The sequence below is a fragment of the Empidonax traillii genome, unplaced genomic scaffold, assembly GCF_003031625.1.
Source record: "Empidonax traillii isolate 1590-97213 ecotype Southwest subspecies unplaced genomic scaffold, ASM303162v1 scaffold17:size2698205, whole genome shotgun sequence".
In the NCBI taxonomy this organism is placed as follows: domain Eukaryota; kingdom Metazoa; phylum Chordata; class Aves; order Passeriformes; family Tyrannidae; genus Empidonax; species Empidonax traillii.
In genome coordinates this window covers 1,178,971-1,198,531 of record NW_020955210.1, presented here as the reverse complement: position 1 = coordinate 1,198,531, position 19,561 = coordinate 1,178,971, and the positions used below count along the sequence as shown (strand labels likewise).

The 19,561-nt window shown below is 38.0% G+C and overlaps 1 protein-coding gene across 1 annotated transcript; it reads left to right on the top strand.

Moving 5' to 3' along the window:
• The first annotated feature begins 510 nt into the window (after positions 1-510).
• NPVF (neuropeptide VF precursor) lies at positions 511-3,553 on the top strand. The gene is made up of 3 exons (XM_027896642.1): positions 511-658; positions 1,888-2,245; positions 3,094-3,553. The coding sequence occupies exons 1-3, from the start codon at positions 521-523 to the stop codon at positions 3,099-3,101; spliced, it is 504 nt and encodes a 167-aa protein (XP_027752443.1). The 5' UTR covers positions 511-520; the 3' UTR covers positions 3,102-3,553.
• The last annotated feature ends 16,008 nt before the right edge of the window (positions 3,554-19,561 follow it).

The window sequence follows — 19,561 nt, the reverse complement described above, 5'->3', positions numbered from 1 at the left end:
CCTGATCAACAACTTCAATAGACAGCACTTGATTTCAATGGGCCAAATGTCCCTAGTTGTGCATAAGTATATAAACAAGCATTCTATGGTCCAAAAGGATCATTTAAGCAGAAGAATACTTACATGAAGAAAGCTTCCTTTCGTAGTCCTTCTGAGGACACTGATACAAAAGAAAAAAACAAGGTGATTTTGTCTACTGGTGATGAAGCATTGTGGCTATTGTATATCCCTACTGTTGTGGCTTAATTAGCTAATTAATACATACTTCATCAGAGGAAAACATTTGTAAAGTCAGCGTATCCCTAACAAGAAGTTATGTTGCTTAAAAAGCTTCACAAAAGAAATTCTGAACATTCTTCAAATATATTAAAATTGTTTCCCTAATTAATATTAAGAATTAGAGCTTCAGAGACTGATGTCACAGCAAAAAAAAATTTTTGTCTTCTGATTATATAAAATGATGGTAGTTTTCATTTCTGTACAGATCCTGAGCTCTCTAAGCAGGCTTAACCTGAGAAAAATGAAAGTCATTTTAACCAAGAAGTTTATTCTATTTGCTTTAGCTGCAGGGGTTTTTCTAACATCAACTAGTATGTGCCTAAGTGAGCCAGTGAAGTCCAGTCTGGAGAGCAGAGAAGAGGATGATAAATATTACGAGGTAAGATCTGTATTACTGTGACATTATTTGGGGGAACTGTGGGATCAGATCCTGAGCACATTGGGCTTTTTGGCAGAGGTTCTCCTAACTTCATAGCACTACACTAGCAGTATGAAAAAACCTCGCTGAAAGAATTTTCAGGAAATTCATTTGCTTGGACATACACACCCTGTAAATCAGTTCATGTTTCAATTTTCTTGCAATACAGATTTGCGATTAGGCTGAGATTTTTTTTCTGAAATGTTTCTTACTTACACAGTGGGGTCTCAGTTAACATTCCTGTCATGCCCTTTATGCACATAATATAACAGATAGACTATTAATCCAAAATTATTAAAGGCATTCTTGTAATACTCAAAGAATAATGATAAACAGAGAACATTTTAAATCTAATACAGTTAATGGTCTTAACATTTTATTCTGGAATTGACTATAAAAATTTCTTTGCACAGTTGCACATTTATTATGTCTCAATAGATGCCAAATGAAATTTGCACACTTCATCTGCATTATTTTTCATGTCTGCCCTGCAAATACTCCCTAGGAAATGAAAGCCAATCTCTCTTTTTGACTTATCATCATTGGTATATAATAAACATCCTTCAAAACAACATCCTTCAATACAACTTCAATTATGGTAGTGAAATCCTCTGGTCTTCAGCTCACTGTCTTATATATACTTCCAGAAAGGGTGAGCAGGTGCAATCAGAGGTGTAGTTTGTTTAATGTTTTAATCATGAAGTATGAACTGGAATGGCTCATTGCCCTTCTCTGCCAGTAACTGCAGAAGCTCACAGGGAAGTCACCAAAGAGGGACAAGGAACTGAAGTAAGATTAAGTAGCATTTGTGTGTTTTAACTAAAATTTAAAACCATATTTGTACATATTTGTTGTTAAGGCTTGGAAACTTATTTTTGTAACAAAAGTACGTGATTTTCAATATGCCCAGGGAAGAACACTGCTCTATAAGAGGGGTCATGCTGTTACAGCTATTTTTCAGGCGTCTGCTGCCCTTTACATCATGAGACAGGTAATATGGAGTTTAGCAAGTACAGCTAAAAAGCATTACATATTAAAAAAAAAAAACAAACAACTAAACAAAACAAAACAAAAAATGTTATCCATCAGCTTTCTAAGGCGATATGAAAATGAAGGCTTTATGTGATTGGTAGCTGGAGTAATGCCCTATAAAATGATACTATTCTTTCTTTTAAATTATTTGTCCTTAGATTAAAGATGATATTTTGGAAGAAAAGCAGAGGAGTCTCAATTACGAAGAAATGGAAGACTGGGCATCAAAAAATATCATTAAAATGAACCCTTTTACAGTAAACAAGATGCCAAATTCAGTTGCTAATTTACCTCTTAGATTTGGAAGAAATTATCCAGAAAAAAGAAGCATTAAACCATTTGCTAATTTGCCCCTGAGATTTGGAAGAGCTTTTGAAGACAACATACCTAATCATGCTTCAAAGGTGTCACACAGGCTTGGGAGATCTCCACTTGTTAGAAGTTTCAGTCAATCACTTCTAAATTTGCCACAGAGGTTTGGGAAGTCACTCACTGTCAATCAGGAATCTGAACCAGGTAACACTACACAAGCCATATATTAAAATGCATGTTAAATCATAGGTTAGTGATGATCACATACAGATAGAATTCCTCAAGAAATATTCTTAAACATTTCAATGTAAGTTCAGTTTGCCAAAAGAAAGATTTGCAGTTCATCAAATCAAAAAGTTTCATCAAAAGAATGAGTAAAGAATCTCTCTATAAAATCTTTTCCAAATAGCCAAGTCTGAAAATGTTCATGTGACAGGATAAGGTTTGATGCTTTTTTAGATCAGATTCCATCTTGAAAAGGTATAGCTTTGGTGAAAAATTTCAAAATCATTAAAATACCCCATTTCAGCACTATAAAATGACAAACTTACCTAAAAATTACTCTTCCATTTTCTAAATGTATGCAAATTAGAGTTAAAAAAAAGAGACAAAATTCCAAGCTGAATAGCAGCGTTTTGAAAATGCTTTTCTTCTCAGCCGAGCCTATTTTTTTCCCAGATTGTCTTACAGAGACAATATTTGGAATTTCGATTGTTCGTTCCAAGTTAAGATGAAAAATTTTTTTTGGCTTCTCAGAATTTTTTTCAGGATAGGAAAACTATTTCCGGTCCATTACTAAGAATAATTTAAACCAGCTCTTCAATAACCATCCTTCTTCTCAGAATTGCTGCCTTGTTGGAACTGTCCATTTGTCTCGTTTGGCTACCCCTGACTTGCATCTGACACGTGTAGAGTAGAATTTCAGGCCAGGAGAGATAACTGATATATCAGAAGCCAAGATTTTTTTCTTATTTAATTTGATTCCTTTCATTCCTTTCTCACTGTCTTACTTAATTATAACAGACTTTGTTTTATTTGTCTGCTATTTTTAGGGATATGAATTCCAAGAGTTACAATAATACTAGGATGAAATTATGAAGATGGAATCTGAAGGACTGGGACAAGCTGCAGTGTGTTTTCAAAACAAAAGGTCATGAAAAGGAAACGTGAACCGAAATGTAAACCTGTCTTCATGTTATGAATAATATATTAATTCTCTACAAACCTTTGACATATAAGGTAATGATAATTGTAGTGATTATTGTAGTGGTTTACTTCAGTGGCAATGTAATATAAATTCTATTTACTTCTGTGCAACTCATGTCCTGTTGGTTGTAAAACCTAATTTCAGAACAATGGCTGTATAATTGAAAGCATTTTGAGCAAAAGAAGCATAGTATGAATAAAGATGCATGTCAAATAAAAAGAAGCCTACAATGTGAATAGCAAATAGAAGCAGGATCAAAACCATCAGTAGCCTAAAGAAAATCAAGTAAAATGTTGAGAAAGCACTTTTCCTGCTGTTTATGGGTCATGTTAGATATAAATCTCAAAGGCAACTTGTCTCTGGTAGCTGACTCCAACATCTCTTCTCATGCTCACCAGCTAATTCAGCTTTAGACTGATATTAGAATCACACACACAAATGGGTCCTTGCATCAGCAGCCACTCGATGCTCAGTCTCTTCAGTAACTTATATCCAGACAATATGCCTCTCCTGTTCCTAGCCCAGAGACCTGTATGTCAAGCAGAACACTCACTTAACTCACTCAACTCACCAACTAGCCTGGCTTGAGATTTGCTAGCAGATCATGTTCACAGTGTCCATGCACACTCACATAGGAAAACATTCAATTACTGAGTTTAACAAGGAGATGAGACACACTGATAAGACTAGGAACAGGACATAGCCTGACTAAAATTACTGGCAGCAGCTTGACTGCATGCAGTCAGCCTTTTTATCCCTCCTCTTCTCCATTTTCCTATGCTTGTTCTCCCTTCATCCCTCTAGAGCCCCATAAGCAGTGATCTGAGTTCTGCTTTTTGTTACTGTTTTGTTATCTCCTCTTACTCAAGGTTTGGGTATCTGAGAGTTTAATTTATTTCTTCTTCTGTCTCTTGTCTTACTTAGTCTTCTGTGCTGAATAATCAGTAACCAGATATCCTTACATTCCACATAACTTTAGAAGAACCTGAAAAAAAACTAAACAAATTGATCAGATAAATTCATAGTCGAGACAGAGTTTGACTTGCCATTTCTCTGTAAAGTTTATGAGGCTACTTGAAACACAACACTATTCATTCAACCTATGGCTGGTCTAATTCAACCCAAAGGAATCAGATCACAGTCCTGAGAATATCTATTTTCTCTACTCACTCATACTCAAAATAACAAAGAGATCTAAACAGACGAAAACAATGTGATTGCATCTTTTGAATGAAAGAATCCCAAACCAATCCTGGGGCTTCTCTGTGAGCCTCAGAAAACACTTTACCTAACAAAGTCTGATGAAAGACCTGTTTTGCAGTATAACACTTTGGTACAACGAACAAGTCCATGCTGAAGGACACCGATCAACAGACTGTTGATCAGCGAAAGTCCAAGACCCAGGCTGAAAAGAAGAAGTCTTGTCTTGCCTGCCACAAGAACAGGTATTATTCTTTCTTGAGTCAGGAAAACTGGGATCTTTATGTGATTTACAGTGAAACAAGCAGCAGAAGGAAATGCCCTGAACTATGAGCTGTGTTTCTGGTCCTGCAAACCTCACAGCACACTACGTGAACCAAGAGCAAATAAGATTTGCGAGAATCCCTGAGCAGCAATAGAAGCTGCCTTTTTAAAGCACATATCACCTAGCAATAGTGAAAGGGTACACATCAATTGGCATTAATGATGGCTGCTATGGGAGGAAAGCAGAAGCCCAAACATTGGCCTAGCAGCAAGTACAATTAGGTGGCCCTCTTACTGCAAACTTCACAGCATGGATACAGGAGATGGCTATTGATTTATTTTCCCTCAGCAGAAGAACAGCCAGGTGAAAACTACATAAAGGAGGAATTATGCTATGCTGTGCAAAATTTCTGTTTGGCTTGAGAGTATGTGAGCCAAGAAAACAATCAATGGATAGTGCAACGGGTGAAGAAGGGACACAGCAGGCAACATACATTGCTCTAGCTATCACTCACAAGATTATTTATTTTCCATATACAGATATTATTCATGAATTGGGAAAAAGCAAGAAAAGGACTCGAGTAAATCAGTTGACAGACCATTGAGGCTTACTGGCAGGAATTCTAGTAGGGTTCAGGTGCTCCCATCCTTCCTTGCCATACAAGTAATATTTATGTCTATTATTAAAGTCTCCATGCAAAAACACCAGGCTTATTTTTGATTCTGACTTAAGCTTATAGAGAGGACAGCTGACAATCTACTGATTAATTTATAAGTCCAAGGGTTCATCATGTGGCTGATTTCAATATATCATTTGGATAGATGTAGTGGAATGTAAAGTGACACTTTCAGTTTACCCTCAGAAGGAGCCAGACTTGGGAACCTGGTGTTTGAAATTTGTCAGTCTTAGATTCCCTTCAACTGCTTTTGCAACTGCCTTTTTCATTTTCTTCAAAATAGTACAACTGGGCTAGCCTTAGCAATCACAGACCACTAGAAATTTTCAAACTCTAAATAGGACATTTTAAAAATTGCCTCAAGTTTAAGAGCAGCCACTAGCAGGACTTGGTAATGCTTTCATGAGTGACAGCCACTAAAGTACATCTAGGGCAGATGCATGGACAACCACAGATATCTGATTTGCATTTGTGCTGCTCTCCTGATCACATAAAGTGTAGAAGGGCTTCAGCTAGTGCAACTCAGATCTTTTGTAGCACAGAGTATGGATGAGAAAAATCTGTGCATTAGGAAAGAAAAGAGAGGCTTACGGTATCCTTATATGTATTTTATCTCAAGAACAATGGATAGTGTCAAATATGTTTTTTCTTCTTTTCATGTCTGTGCACATATATCCTATACAATGATTCACCAGAAGGTCAGTCCTATAGCCTTAGTCAGAACTGTATCCAATTAAAATTTTGGTGAAAACCAACCAAAAATGCATGTCTCTTTACAGTTGTCATCCAAATTATTCACTTAGAGACCTAAAGTTAACTGGTGAAAGAAACATTCTAGACAGGCTTTCAGAAATCTGAAACACCTTTGTAGGCTACCATTGTATTTTTAATATTAGAAAAGTATGTGGTTATAATAGTTTTCTAAAAATGGAAGGTATTGAATGCTATTAAAGTTCAGTCCATCCCTTTATCACTATCCTCCAACCTGCTGTCAGTGCATAAAGTGAAAGGAAAACCAGAAGGTTGTTTCCTTTGTTTACAGATCTTAAAAAAGGAGTCAGGTGATTAAAACAAGGATAGGTCAGAAAAATCTTGCACAGGAAAATTCATTTTGCTACATCTCAGATTGTCATAGGCACCCAAGTACTACTTGGTCTCACATAGCAGCACCTTGGCAGATAATTATTTTTTTTAAGGTCCTGCTTTCAACAGGAGGTTGGACCACATGATCTCCAGAGGGCTCTTTTAACCCAAACATTTTATGGTGATTCTAGAGTTCTTCAAGCTTGGGAAGTGAAAGGCTAAGACAAAACTGTTACTTCACCAAGAAATCTTTATGTCTATTTCCTTATATACCTTTATAACTTTGATCCCAAGTCCCTCAACAAGTGTAGGTCACTTGCAAAAGCAGAAGGTTTCCTAGCCAATAGCAATAATGGTACAGCTAGAAAGGAGCATTTAACAGTTCCCATTTTCTGGAATGTGCTGACTTCTTAGCTATCTTCCCCTATTTTGTCATATTTAGGATACTTGTTCTGGGTTTGAAGCATTTGGACCTGGAGCACTTCCTATTTGGATGAATTAGTGAAGGAGAACAGAGAGGGACTTTTTAAAATCAGTTGCTTCTCCCAGCTGCTTCACTTTGTGGATACTTAAAATACATCTACATCTTGGGGTAATAAAAGTGTTTGGAATTTTTTATATGGAAATATGGAGAAATGTACTTGTAAAAGAATGGAGACAAGCTTTCTTTGAACTCTGCTGTTGAGAGAAAGGCTCAAGGAAAACATAAAAGCATATGTTGGGTGCTGAGCTTGTCTTTCACTGTGGTTACCATTTTGACTAAGTACCTACTTGCCTTTAGAGACCGTCATCAATTCTGAGACCTGCAGGTTTGCCTCTCCCTCAAGAGACATTTCAAATGAAATCATATTGCCTAATTAGGCAGCTGATTTCTTGAGGCAGCTATGAAAGAAAAGTCAGAAGTTTAATTTAGATGCCTATGAAGACATTAAGTACCAATGGAGGTACTGCAGCATACCTATAGTGCAGTTATACTGGGATCACATATGGCTTATGGAATCTTGAAAGAAGTGTGAGCACAGGTGATTCTGAATTGCTCTTGACGTGACAAGTCTGTGGAAAGAGCAGGGGAAGGGAAAAGAGCACACAGTTTTCAGATGGTACTTTCTGTGTCAGCTCAGCCACCACCACACACTTCTAGAAGTTCTATATTTCAAGACATTTCCTAACAAATGTATTCTTGCTCACATTTATACTGCATATGATTTTACAAATCCACAAGAGTGGCCTGGAGGATTGCAGAGCCCACCCCTGTCTCAGATGTATAACTAGTGATAAATTCTTTCTGGATCTCATTTGCTAAGTGCAGATGGTGCAGATACTGCAAGATGTGCAGAAGTGATTTTTTTAGTTATCCCAGAAATCACTGAGATGAGGATAGAGTAACTTGGGCTGACTGAAAAGGAACACGCAGGAAAAAGTTTGCAGCTAATATATAAGGTAATGGGGGTTTTTTTCCCACTGTTTTCCAGCATGTAGCAGAAAAACATTCTCATTTGTTAGTATTATTTTGACAGTGAATAACCTATTTTTTTTTTTTAATACTTTTCTCTTAAATCAGTATTGTAATTATATGCTCTCACAGATCTGTTTCAAAATTCCTTTTTTAGACCCTCAACAGAGAAAAAGCATGAGAGATGTCACTGTGCTGTGTACCTACTCTGTCTCTAGATACTTGACTATCAGAAAATTTGATAAGCAACAGCCTTAACTAAAACAATTCGACCCTCTATAAGCCCATATTGGGCAGCATTATTCATACAAGGGATACACAGTCACCCTGAAACTGTATAGGGATCTTTGCAAAATATAAATTGACCTTGTGGCCTGATCCTGCCATGGGTCTGGGGTAAATCTAAAGTAACTCCAATGGAATCAATGTATTGATTGATTGATTGGCATGACATGGAAACTGAGTGCAATTTAACTTATAACCAAGTTAAAGTTTCGCCTAAGTTGTGTGTGAAGTAGCTGCCAGGTGAAATTATGCAACATTTTTCATATGAACAAGCCAAAAGTAGGGCACAGGCCCTAGAATGAAAATTACTTTAGTGCCTATAAAATAAGAGTTTAACTGTTTCTTCTAACATGCAAGTCACAGCTTCGTATTCTGGTTTATGTCATAAAACTAAAAGAATTGTACGTAATTAATTTGATAATCTAAATAGTCCACTGTTATGCTCAAATGAAAGATACCTGTAAATACATTGTATACAGAAAACCTGGCTCGGAGATACAGAACTTGATGTCGGTTCTCTAAAGTAAAAGCAAGACAGCTGGGATTTTGAAATGCGATGTAAGCCTTTGGAATTCCCGTCGCTGTAAAACTGCAAAACTGGCCCGTGGCCACGAGAGGGCAGAAGGAACAGTCCTTGTAAAGCGGAATTTTTGGGAGAATCCTGTATTTCCTCACAGAACCTGGGCTGTAAATTGCCATAGGAGAAGCTCCTGGAGGAGTTAAGAAAATGCAAACTATACAGTTAGCTTTACAAAATCTATCTCGTAAACAAAAAACAGCCTTAATAAATCTAGTCATCTCAAATTTCTGTCTTTAAATAACTATTCCTAGAACAAGTAAATTAAAAGAAAAAAAAAGAAAGAAAGAAAAACACCTAAAAAATTACAGTGGCATTTGACATAAAGCCTGAAGAGAGAATTGCTTGCATTGCATATTAAGCTATCAATGCTTTCTAACTTTTGCCTTTTAACACCATCTTAAGATAAGAATATGTATCATTTCTCGCCTCAATAAACAGCTTGCTCTGGCTCTTTTTGGATCTGAATGTGTATCTCATGTGTAGTTCTCACAATATCATGGCTATTAAAAGCAGTGAGAAGTCCAAAGAATGATGTCTCAGTCTTCTTCACTGAAATGCTCACATCCCTCTATTTTCTTCAAAATTAGGGGGTAACTATTAATTAGATGAATTACTTTTCTCCCTATTTAACAGAATGGAACTCATCTTTCCTTGGCCCACCACCATGTAGGTAACATAGCTTTATTCACTTAGAAATGATGTTTCTATCTTTGGTTTCCACTGGCTACATCACACTTCACCATCTGAAGCATATTCAGCTTGGAGAGGGTACTGGTTTAAGATTGCCTTGGCAAGTCATCTTTTCTGCATTAGTCAATTGGAAGGTTATAAGATCCCTGACCTGAGATCATATATCTACCACAGCTAACCACAAATTACTATTTTATCTGTCTGACAGAGCCATCAATTCATTGTAATGCCTGGGAGGGGAATATTTTGCTTATGAAGGCAGATTATTCTTTGAATTCAAGGGGTGCCCTGTTGTAAGGCTCCTTCCTCCCTTTTCCCCAGGAAAAGGGATAGTTTTCTTTATCCCACTTTCCACATAACTGCTAGAGCATGGGAACAACCTTTGACAGGCCTTGACTCTGGGATTGTAGGAGCAAACAGTCAACAGGGCAGTAGAGTAAGAGGAAAACTGTGGGCAAACTCTCAAGAAAAAACATAGAAAAGTACAAATGGAAATACTACATGGAAAAATCACTGAGGAGCATATTTAACATACATAAGTATATAGCTTGAGTAGTAAAGTTGTCAGGCTTTAAACTGTCATTTTTAGAATTGGATTGAGGTTACCTTTGCTTAGGTCTCCTGAACAGCCTGGGAAGAATTCTTAAATGATCATGCTTCTTAATACCACCTCATTTCTGCTTTTGTCTCCTGACTTCCACAGCATTTCAGAAGGAGAACTGGTTGTGACAAGCTTATTCTCTGTATTTTTCATGACACAATATGCACCAAAAGCACAAGAATGTTTTACTCAGCAGTCTTGAAAAACCTTTAAAACACACATACAGGGTCTATGGGCCCTGCTGGGATGAGTGCTGAAGGATCTGGCTGATAACATCTTGAGGTCACTCTAAATCTTGAACAATCATGGCAACTGGGAGGGATGTCTGAGGAGTGGAAGAATGTAAATGCAATTTGTATCTTCTAAAAGGGCAGGAGGGAGGACCCAGGCAACTACACGCTGGTCAGCCTTATTTCCATCCCTGGGAAGAGATGGAACAACTCATCCTGGAAACCACTTCCAGGCACTTGAAGGACAAAGTGATTGGGAGCATGGATTCAGCAAGGGAAGTAATGACTGACCAATCTGACGATGACCTGCTATGAAATGACTACTTGATAGACATAGTGAGAGCAAGGGACGTTGTCTACTTTAAGTCATGTTTCTGACACTGTTTCCCATAAAATCCTCATAGAGGAGCTGATTAATTATAGTCTGGATGAGAAGACTGAAAACTGGCTAAATAGCTGGGCCCAGGGGGTGATGATCAGTGGTACAAAGTCTAGTTGGAGGCCAATAATGAGCAGTGTACTCCAGGACCCCATACTGGGGACAGTCCTGTTTAATGTCTTCATTGATGATCTGGACTATGGGGCAGAGTGCATCCTCAGCAAGTTTGCTGATGGTAGAAAGTCGGGAGGAGTGCCTGATACACCATAGGGTCATGATGCCAACCAAAGGGATCTGAACAGGCTAGAGAAAGATTGATAGGAACCTCGTGCAATTCAACAGAGGCAAATGGAAAGTCTTGCATATGGGGAAGAACAACTGTGTGAAGATTGAGAGTGTAGAAGTTATGTCCCAAGCCTTTTTTCTCGAGTCAGCACACCCTCTATAACAACAAATAAGGCAGGTCATTCCCATCATATCTTAAAACCACAACTGTAAATCTTCCATAGTATTTTTTTGGAAGGAAATAACAGAGATTTTTCAACAGTTGAGTAATTAATGAAATTAATGAAAAGATTCTGCTTAGCTTTTCCATACATCCAGCTCTAGGCTAGGATGAAGCATGAAAAAGAAACACAGAAAATATTTTTTTTTCAGGTTATATTGAACTTGTGAACTCTGGAAATCACTGATACAGCTATATCACTTGCACATGGCACAAACATTAAAGAGTAGTTCACTTTAATGTGATGGCCAAGCCATCCATGTTAAAAACAAACCAGTGGTCCAAAATCATAATAAACCCATTACTGGCTCTACTGGATATTAACAACATGACAGTGCATTTAATAGGTATTCAGAAAGGCTATTTATGTATTATCACTTGCCAAAAGACATGCTTTCAGCTTTTTTCACACTGCTTTTCCAAGAAAAGTAGGACCTCCAGCTAATTTTGCTCTGACTGGTGAGAAAAACAACAGAACAAAACCACTCTTTTCAAACACATCCATTTATTTTGATGCCAATTCAACTCAAACAAAAAACACATTGAGAGGAAAGAAAAGGTCAGCAGAAGAAAGTAAACCAGATCAAAATCTATCAGCATGTCTGTCAAACATAGGAAGGCAGAAACATCCAGCAAGCCAACTAACCAGAATCCAAACTCCGCCAGTGTCCAGGTCCAGCTGCTTGAAGGATGGTGTGAAAATCCCACACAGGACCTAAGCAAAGAATAGTGGTATGTCCAAGTCTGGGAATTGGCACTATACAGAAGTGTATGTATACACTGCTGTGCTGCCTGCCTTACTTGAAACCTACTTAGGCTCAGCCAATTTGTCAGGAATGGAACGACACCCACATGATTTCACTCAATTATTCCCAATCAATTTTTCTGTAACTGGTTTGGCTTGTGGTCGTATTTACTGCTTTATTCAGGAGAGGTAAAACTGCACATCCCTTATGTGTGTCTTGGATCCCAGCTGCCAGGTATTCTCTAACATCCTCAGCCCTCATGCAACAATTAACCACCGGCTGGCATCAGCAGCTGCCTCGTTCTGTGTGTCACTCCAGAAGATCCCAAACACCCTCCCACTGTGATGTCAAATTCTATCAGAACACAAGACAAAGCATTGTCACAGTTCACTGGACTTAATGAGAAGATAGGCTTAGTTCTGAGTTCTGCCCTACACACTCTTATTAACATTTTCTTCCCAAGAGACATAATAAAGCTTGGGATGAGAGGGGCTATTCCCCCAAAATTGTCTCCTGTTTTGGAGTAATAATCTCCTTGGGGTTCTGTAAATACAATGTTTGAAAGGTTATTACATTTATAAATCAATTTTTGGATAGGTATCATTTCTCAGAATAATCATTTTCCTATACCTTCCTGCCTTCTCCCACTGGAAGCTTTTCCTCACCAAAGCCTCATAGTGAGATGATTCATTCTCTTGACCATGGATTTCTGAAAGCTCTGGGGTTGAAATGTGTATGATCACGGCTCCTGCTTTGGAGAGAAATAATCCTGGAAACTAGTGAGTTCTTTTGTGGGTGATTTCCCCTAGATCAATAAGGATTTGGGACTTCAGTCACTGAGCTCTATTCCCCTTGGCTTCTTCTACCAAAGAATTGGGCCAGTTTGCCAAAGAACAGAACTGGACAGACAGCATGTGTCCTTCTGGATGCATTGGACTGTTCCCAGAGAACGCTGGTCATAGGGATGTCTTTACCCTTGGTCTGGATCCTGCTGCTAAAGGGAAGTGTGAATGGCTACGAACTTGTGGTCCCCAAGCCAGCCACCTGGAAGTGCTGTGCAATGAACAGTTTTTCTGGAGACGAAGGCAAGTTTTAGGATTTGCATAATGGCTTTAGACTAGTGCAGCTGCAGGGACATGGGACATATACATTCAGAACCCTTTTGACAAGTGCATATGCATTACTGCCTGTCAGTGGGACTGGTGTTGATATGCTGGTTAAGACTGCAGATGGGTGTAAGTCTGTATGTACATTGGGGATTTGGAGCTGAATGCAGTCAGATCACGGTCTGGTGCTACGGATGATGATTGAACTGCCAGGAGACTGATGAAGTTAAATTGATGGCATAGATCCCTGCCTCAGTGGGCATCTGCTGCTGTGGAGCTGCAAGGAAAACCTATGAAATGTGTCACCTCCCTATATATGCAACAGGCAGGGGCAAAAAATCTACTAATCACAGGCTCCACCTGTAATTCTGGCAGCTAGAAATACATGTCTGAGAGAGGTTAATAAAACTGGATAGAGAGGAAATTCTACTAAGGTCTGAATAATGTGGACTCAGAACTGCATTACATTATAGAACCACAGCAGTTCTGCTGGAAGGAAAGTCTGCCTTCTGTTTCTTGCCCACTTGCAGATTGTGGAAGAACAACTCAGAATATTTTTCTCATTGCAAGCCAGTTGTACTTGAATCTGAACCACCAGGATGAGATTCCCATAGTGCTCATGTAGATACCATAGCAGACCACCCAACACTCCATAAACTGCCAGCATGATAGAACTAATTTGATTTCTTTTCACTTGAATATGCTACATCAGCTTCTTCTTTTCAAAAACATATGGCCCAAACCCTCAGATATCCTAGAAGAATAACATACTTCAAATATTTTCAAATTAGTTTCCTATTTTAATAAGGCAAAGCAAAATCTTTTACATTTCATTGACATATTCCAGAGAAGGAGAGGGTTTGATCATAATATCCCTTTTTGTCAAAGCTTTACATAAGTCAGGATAACAAACATGTCCCAGTGAGATGAATATATATTGCTCTGTTCTCCTTGAGACCCCTCAGACTCCTCTTGCCATTGTAAAATCTATATCCCAAACCTAGCAGATCGTAAGAGCACAGCAACACAGAACTGGCCTAAAGGTACAACTAAAAATGTAAGGGGGTCAAACAAAGGCCTCTCAACCTTCTCCATGTGATGAACCACTGGGTTTTAGTTTTGTCACAGCTTGTGGAGAGCAGAGTGCTTCCCTTTGTATTTGTGAACTTACACTAGACATTACATGCCCTGCTGTGCTTGTCATAGAACAAACGGGCTCCTGGGGGCTTCCTTAGGATTCTCCCAGAAGAAGAAGGGCACAGATACAGGGGGATGTTCTGCTGGTTCTTGGTGGATGGCAGAGGAAGCGGTAGTCCTTCTTTGTCTACTCCATCTCAGAGAGAAGACTTAGTCATTGTGAACCAGAGCTTCACTGGGTAGAAAGTGCAAGCCCTGGTGCTTTTCTCTTGCACAACAGAGCGGCTCAAAACAGAGGCAACTTGTTTAGGTATAAATGCCCACATGGCATTCTGGAGAGCACAGGGGTTTATGCTGACCTAGCACAGCACCTCTCCTCACAAACAGCTAGTCAACCAGTGCTGAAATACAATTTCATTCCAGTGAAAGAAGGACTAAAGCATTTTCCTTCAGCACAGAAGTAGAAACAAAAATCATGGCAATTAAGGAAAAAAAAATATTTTCTTTTTAAAGTATCATGGGTTTAATATCCTTTTCAGAGTGGGACTGGAACTTTATAGTGAATTCATCAAGTGAGACTTTCTGAGTTGAAGTCCAAACTTTCTCCTCTGACTACTTGATAGCTTATTTCTAGCTTATATTCATCAATAACAGAAAGCAACAGTATCATATCTCTTTAATCTGCCTCTTTTTGTTTGTTTTCTTTTGTAGCCTGGTACAATAACCAGTAGTAAAAAAAACCATTGCTTGGAGTAACAAATTCTTTGACATTTGGTATTTTACCCTGCATCTTCCCCTAAAAGTTCATATATGAAATATGATGCTACCACATGACCTGCACCAATACTTTGAAAAAATTATTCAAATGAGGTACTAACTCCACTTCAAATTCCTTCTTGTCCAGCTGTCATACAAGACAGGTAAGAACATAACTTGTAAAGGTAAATTATTCCATTGGAAGTATTTTATATCAATTTACTGTTACCAAAAGTATTTTCTCATGGTTATGCTTTTCTAGTAAGACTTATTTTTCTCTTTTTCCTTTAATGAACTAAAATATCCTCTACTTTGTCCAACAGTCTGTCAGTTTCCTGGGAAATATGTTCATTACAGCTGAAAAGAGGACTGCTAAAATACATTTTTCTGTGGCTTTAGCACTCAAAATCTCCTGAAATAATTTTCATAAATAATAAAACCAATATGTTCATTACATTTCTAATTTGGAAAAAATGAGCATACTTCACCAACATCTATCATGCTAGTCTTTGATCTACTCCTGTTTTAAACTGTATCTTTTTCTAGATTACAGGTTGACCTAGAATTACTGAGATAAACTTTTCAATTAAAATTTAAAATTACAGGAAGTCTGTATTTTGCTTTCATAGTCATTAATGTGTAATGGTGAAGTTCCAGGAATCAATGTGTTTTTATTGTATTTTGCAGGCTCAGTAATACTATTAGCTAGGCTGCAGCATATGGCAGAATTCCTGCAGTTTTCAAAGGTCTGTAAAGCTGAACCTCCCTGCTGCTTGGTACTCCTGATAATTTTTTTTAATCTAAATTTCTGGGTTTTCCATACATAACAGATTCCAGAGTGAGCTTCAAATCCTCCAGTGTTCCTTCATGTGATATTTCATCTCCTTTGTTTTCACAATCAGGTCTTAGTTTCCATCTTTCTGACAGCTTTCTGGTTTACTTCTACTGATAACTTCTTCCATTATTTGTAATGTCTCATATACAACATCTGAATTCCAGTCACAGTACTTTGATATTATTGGATTATCACACTTGTCAAACTGTGTCTTGATGCGTTCCCACTTACATCTCTGTCCTGAGGCAAGTTTTTGTGGTATTCCTTCCATTACAGGAATTTGGTGAATTTCCATCTGCCCTTTTTAAACTATTGATAGACTTGAAAGTTTACTGAATAATAGGCCTGATCTAAACTGTAATAATTGTACAGGTAGGAATCATGTTGGCTACACAAGATACCCCAAAAAAGAAAATATTATGCTCAAAATGGGCTGTGATGTCAGGATCTGAATGCAACAGCAAAGCATCTTTCAGGTGACAATTATGTTAGCCCCAACTCTGAAACGCAAACATGAAAGGTTTACAAACATAGCCATGTTGTAAAATTCTTTTCTCTGTGAACAGGAAAATCTGTATTGTAACACATGTAGTAAGCTACATTTTTCTGCTGTTGTAAACACACATTCACATGAACTCAGCAATCCATCCCTGGAAATAAGGTGGCAGCATATTTTACAATATCGCACATGTTTTAAAAATGTTGCATTTTTTCCTAGTCACATAAATACAAACAAATAAACACATAGAACAATTCTTCTCAGCTTTTAAAAATAAGGCATCCATTAATTTTATTACATTATCTTCTTGGACTAAAGTATTTGTTACCAATATTTGCACTGAAAAACAGTGCCCCTGAATAACCAGAGGGACATACATGTATTTGTTTAATGCTAGGTTATATATATATATATATATATATATACACACAAAGAAGATATCTACGGATTTTACCCTATGACCAGGTAGTCAGAGAGTCAGATTCAGCATTGATATACTAAGATTTTATATATATATATATATATATATATATTTATATTTATATTTATATTTATATATATGTGTAGGTTTATTGGAAAGAGTTATTTTAAAAAGTTCAGCCAATCCCATTAAAAAAAAAAAATCACTGAATTCCAAATCAATATGTTGCTCAGCAACTATGCCACTTGGCAAGTATTGTGGACATATACAGGAGATGTGTAGAGTGATACAGTTGGTGCTGAGGATGTGAGGTGCAGAAAAAATACATTTTTACTTTGATTAACTCTAGTGTGATTCCAGGGACTGAGGGTCCATTGTGGCTGCTGTACCCTCCTGGTGAGTTTCTGGAGCACATCTCCCAAATAATTTCATCCAGAAGGAACCCAGTTCATGTACTCGAAGACCAAGGCACTGCAAAATAGAGAGCATTGGAAGATTCACATCAAAAGTGGACTCCTGATCTAGATTAAAATGCCAGTGTGAGTAAGAACACTCTTTCCAAAGACCTTCTGGAAGCTGTTGGCAACAGACTCCCTTTGATGTGTTGGGTTATAAATCCACTGATCAAACCTGGAGCCCTTCACAAGCTCACAATTTAAGACACTGTATTCATACACTCTGGTTTGAGCTCCCCACAACAAAACAAATATGAAGGGGAAAATGTAACTTTTTAATAATACAGGAGGCACTAGCAAACTGATGTTCTAATCCCAGAAAATTAGTTGTTTAGTGGTGTGGGGTTTTACTCAGAACAAAGGAGCCGGAAAGATGGAAGTTGTCTGTCAGAATTCAGAATAAAGCTATAATTGTGGAAGTTAGAAATGCTAATAGTCCCTACTAAATCATTGACTATATTGTTGAGACTCTTAAGGATTGTTCATGATACAATCTTTAAAAATGTGTTCAACATAGCCTCTTTTGACAATATCTGGGCTGAGACATTTTTTCGTGTGTCCTTGAGATCTTAAATATCACTAGATAAATATCAGCTATAAATGGCCCTTTGTGAGAAGGAGAATTGAAAATATTGTAAGTTTAACTCAGTCCTATTTGGGTTGAATAGATGATCAGACCTTTGTATACAATGCTTCTCTTTTATGTCTAAGGTAAAGTGGTTGTTCTGCAACTTAGTGGCCCATAGATAGCACTCAGCAGGAATGGTTTATGAATGTTTCCAGTGAGAGTTGGCCTAATGAAGACAAACATCACAGCCACACAGGTGACTTGGCATCTGCCTGCCTACTTTCAGAAAGGGGAAACAAAAGTTTAGACAGAAATTAAGAAATGGATGCTTGGGTTTCCATCAAAAACTAAAAACCTGAAAACTTTTCTGATAACCTATGGCACATCACATTCTTATTTTGGTTCATCATGCCATACAAACATATTGTCCTTTGCTCCCTGGCAAAATGGATAAAGGAACAGAATCAGACAGCAGCAATGATGCTGAACCACACAGAAGGAACTACGTGACAGGAGGACACTGTACTGCCAAGAAACCAGGGGGAACAAACCACAGTGTACCAGCCTTTTCTGTGTCTTGTAGATCATGATCTCTCACACATATTTTCCTAAGATTTATTTAGATATCTAGGGCTTGCCACACTTTGAGTCAAAATGTACTCTAAGAAATTTCTGGAGCCATTATTGCAAATTACGTAAAAGTTTACACTCAAAACAAATGTTAGGATTGCAATGCTCATTGAAATGTTGATAGGTACATAATAATGAGCCTATTTCCTCTCATGTTTTAGGAGGTGTGTGCTTGGGGATGTTACTCTACCTTTGAAACAATGTAAGATAAAATCAGAATTAGAGGAACCTTACACCTGAAACACACCGTAAGCCTAGTAAGCTTAGTAAGAAACACCCTCTACCTTCATTTCCAAAGTAATGCTCAATGCTAGCAAAAATTAGTAGCATTTCTGCTTAAATAAGGATTTCTTTAGCTGATACACCTTGCTCCATCAGGAACACACATCCAGAAACCTAGAGCAATGCCATAGTTTGGAGCACAGTGCAGAGAAACTGTGCCCTGTCACAGCAAGTTGGAATATCTGCATGATTCACCACAGCCTGTGCTGTGATAGCAGTGCTGTGGTTACATTGCGGTCAACAAAGGTACTCCTACTGGTCTGCAGCCATGTCCAGCTGCTTCACTCCTCAGTAAAGAAACACTCAATATCAGAAACAGATGGTAGTACAGATAAGGTGTAGCTAAACAAGAATAGGGGTCACTCAGTGATGGAAGGGCTGACAAAACACAGACATGGCTGTGGGTTCACCTAAACATCATTCTCTCTGGTTTTGTGAAGACAGTACACCAGTAAAATACCCCGAGGGTGACCATCCCCATCACATATCACAGCAGTTCATTACTTCCACGATAAGGTTTTCAGAAAATCCTGACAGATAAGTCAAATTTAAATCACTCACTTTGGCTCTTACACAGTCTCAGAACCACAGAATATCTCAAGTTGGAAGGGACCCATAACAATCATGAGTCCAACTTCCTGCTCCTTGCTGGACTTGACTCCTAAGTAAGATGGTTGGATGTGCATGTGTTCTGACTGAAAAATTCTTGCAACCCAAAAGAAAAAGAATTCCTAAATTTTCTGTGAGTTTGATGTCCATATTTATGACTCTGTAAACTAAAACTATGTGAGGTGAACACACATCAAAACACATCAAACTGCTTGATTTCAAATTACACCAACATATGGAAATGTACTGAGTATCCTCAGCCACTGGCACATCCATATGAAGTGGGTGACACAGCTTGCTTTCAGTGTGAATTACAGCTACT

Coding starts and splice junctions, on each gene's coding strand:
- NPVF (XM_027896642.1), top strand. CDS start 521: ATGAAAGTCATTTTAACCAAGAAGTTTATTCTATTTGCTTTAGCTGCA. Junction 659..1,887: donor AGGATGATAAATATTACGAG/GTAAGATCTGTA, acceptor ATTTGTCCTTAG/ATTAAAGATGATATTTTGGA.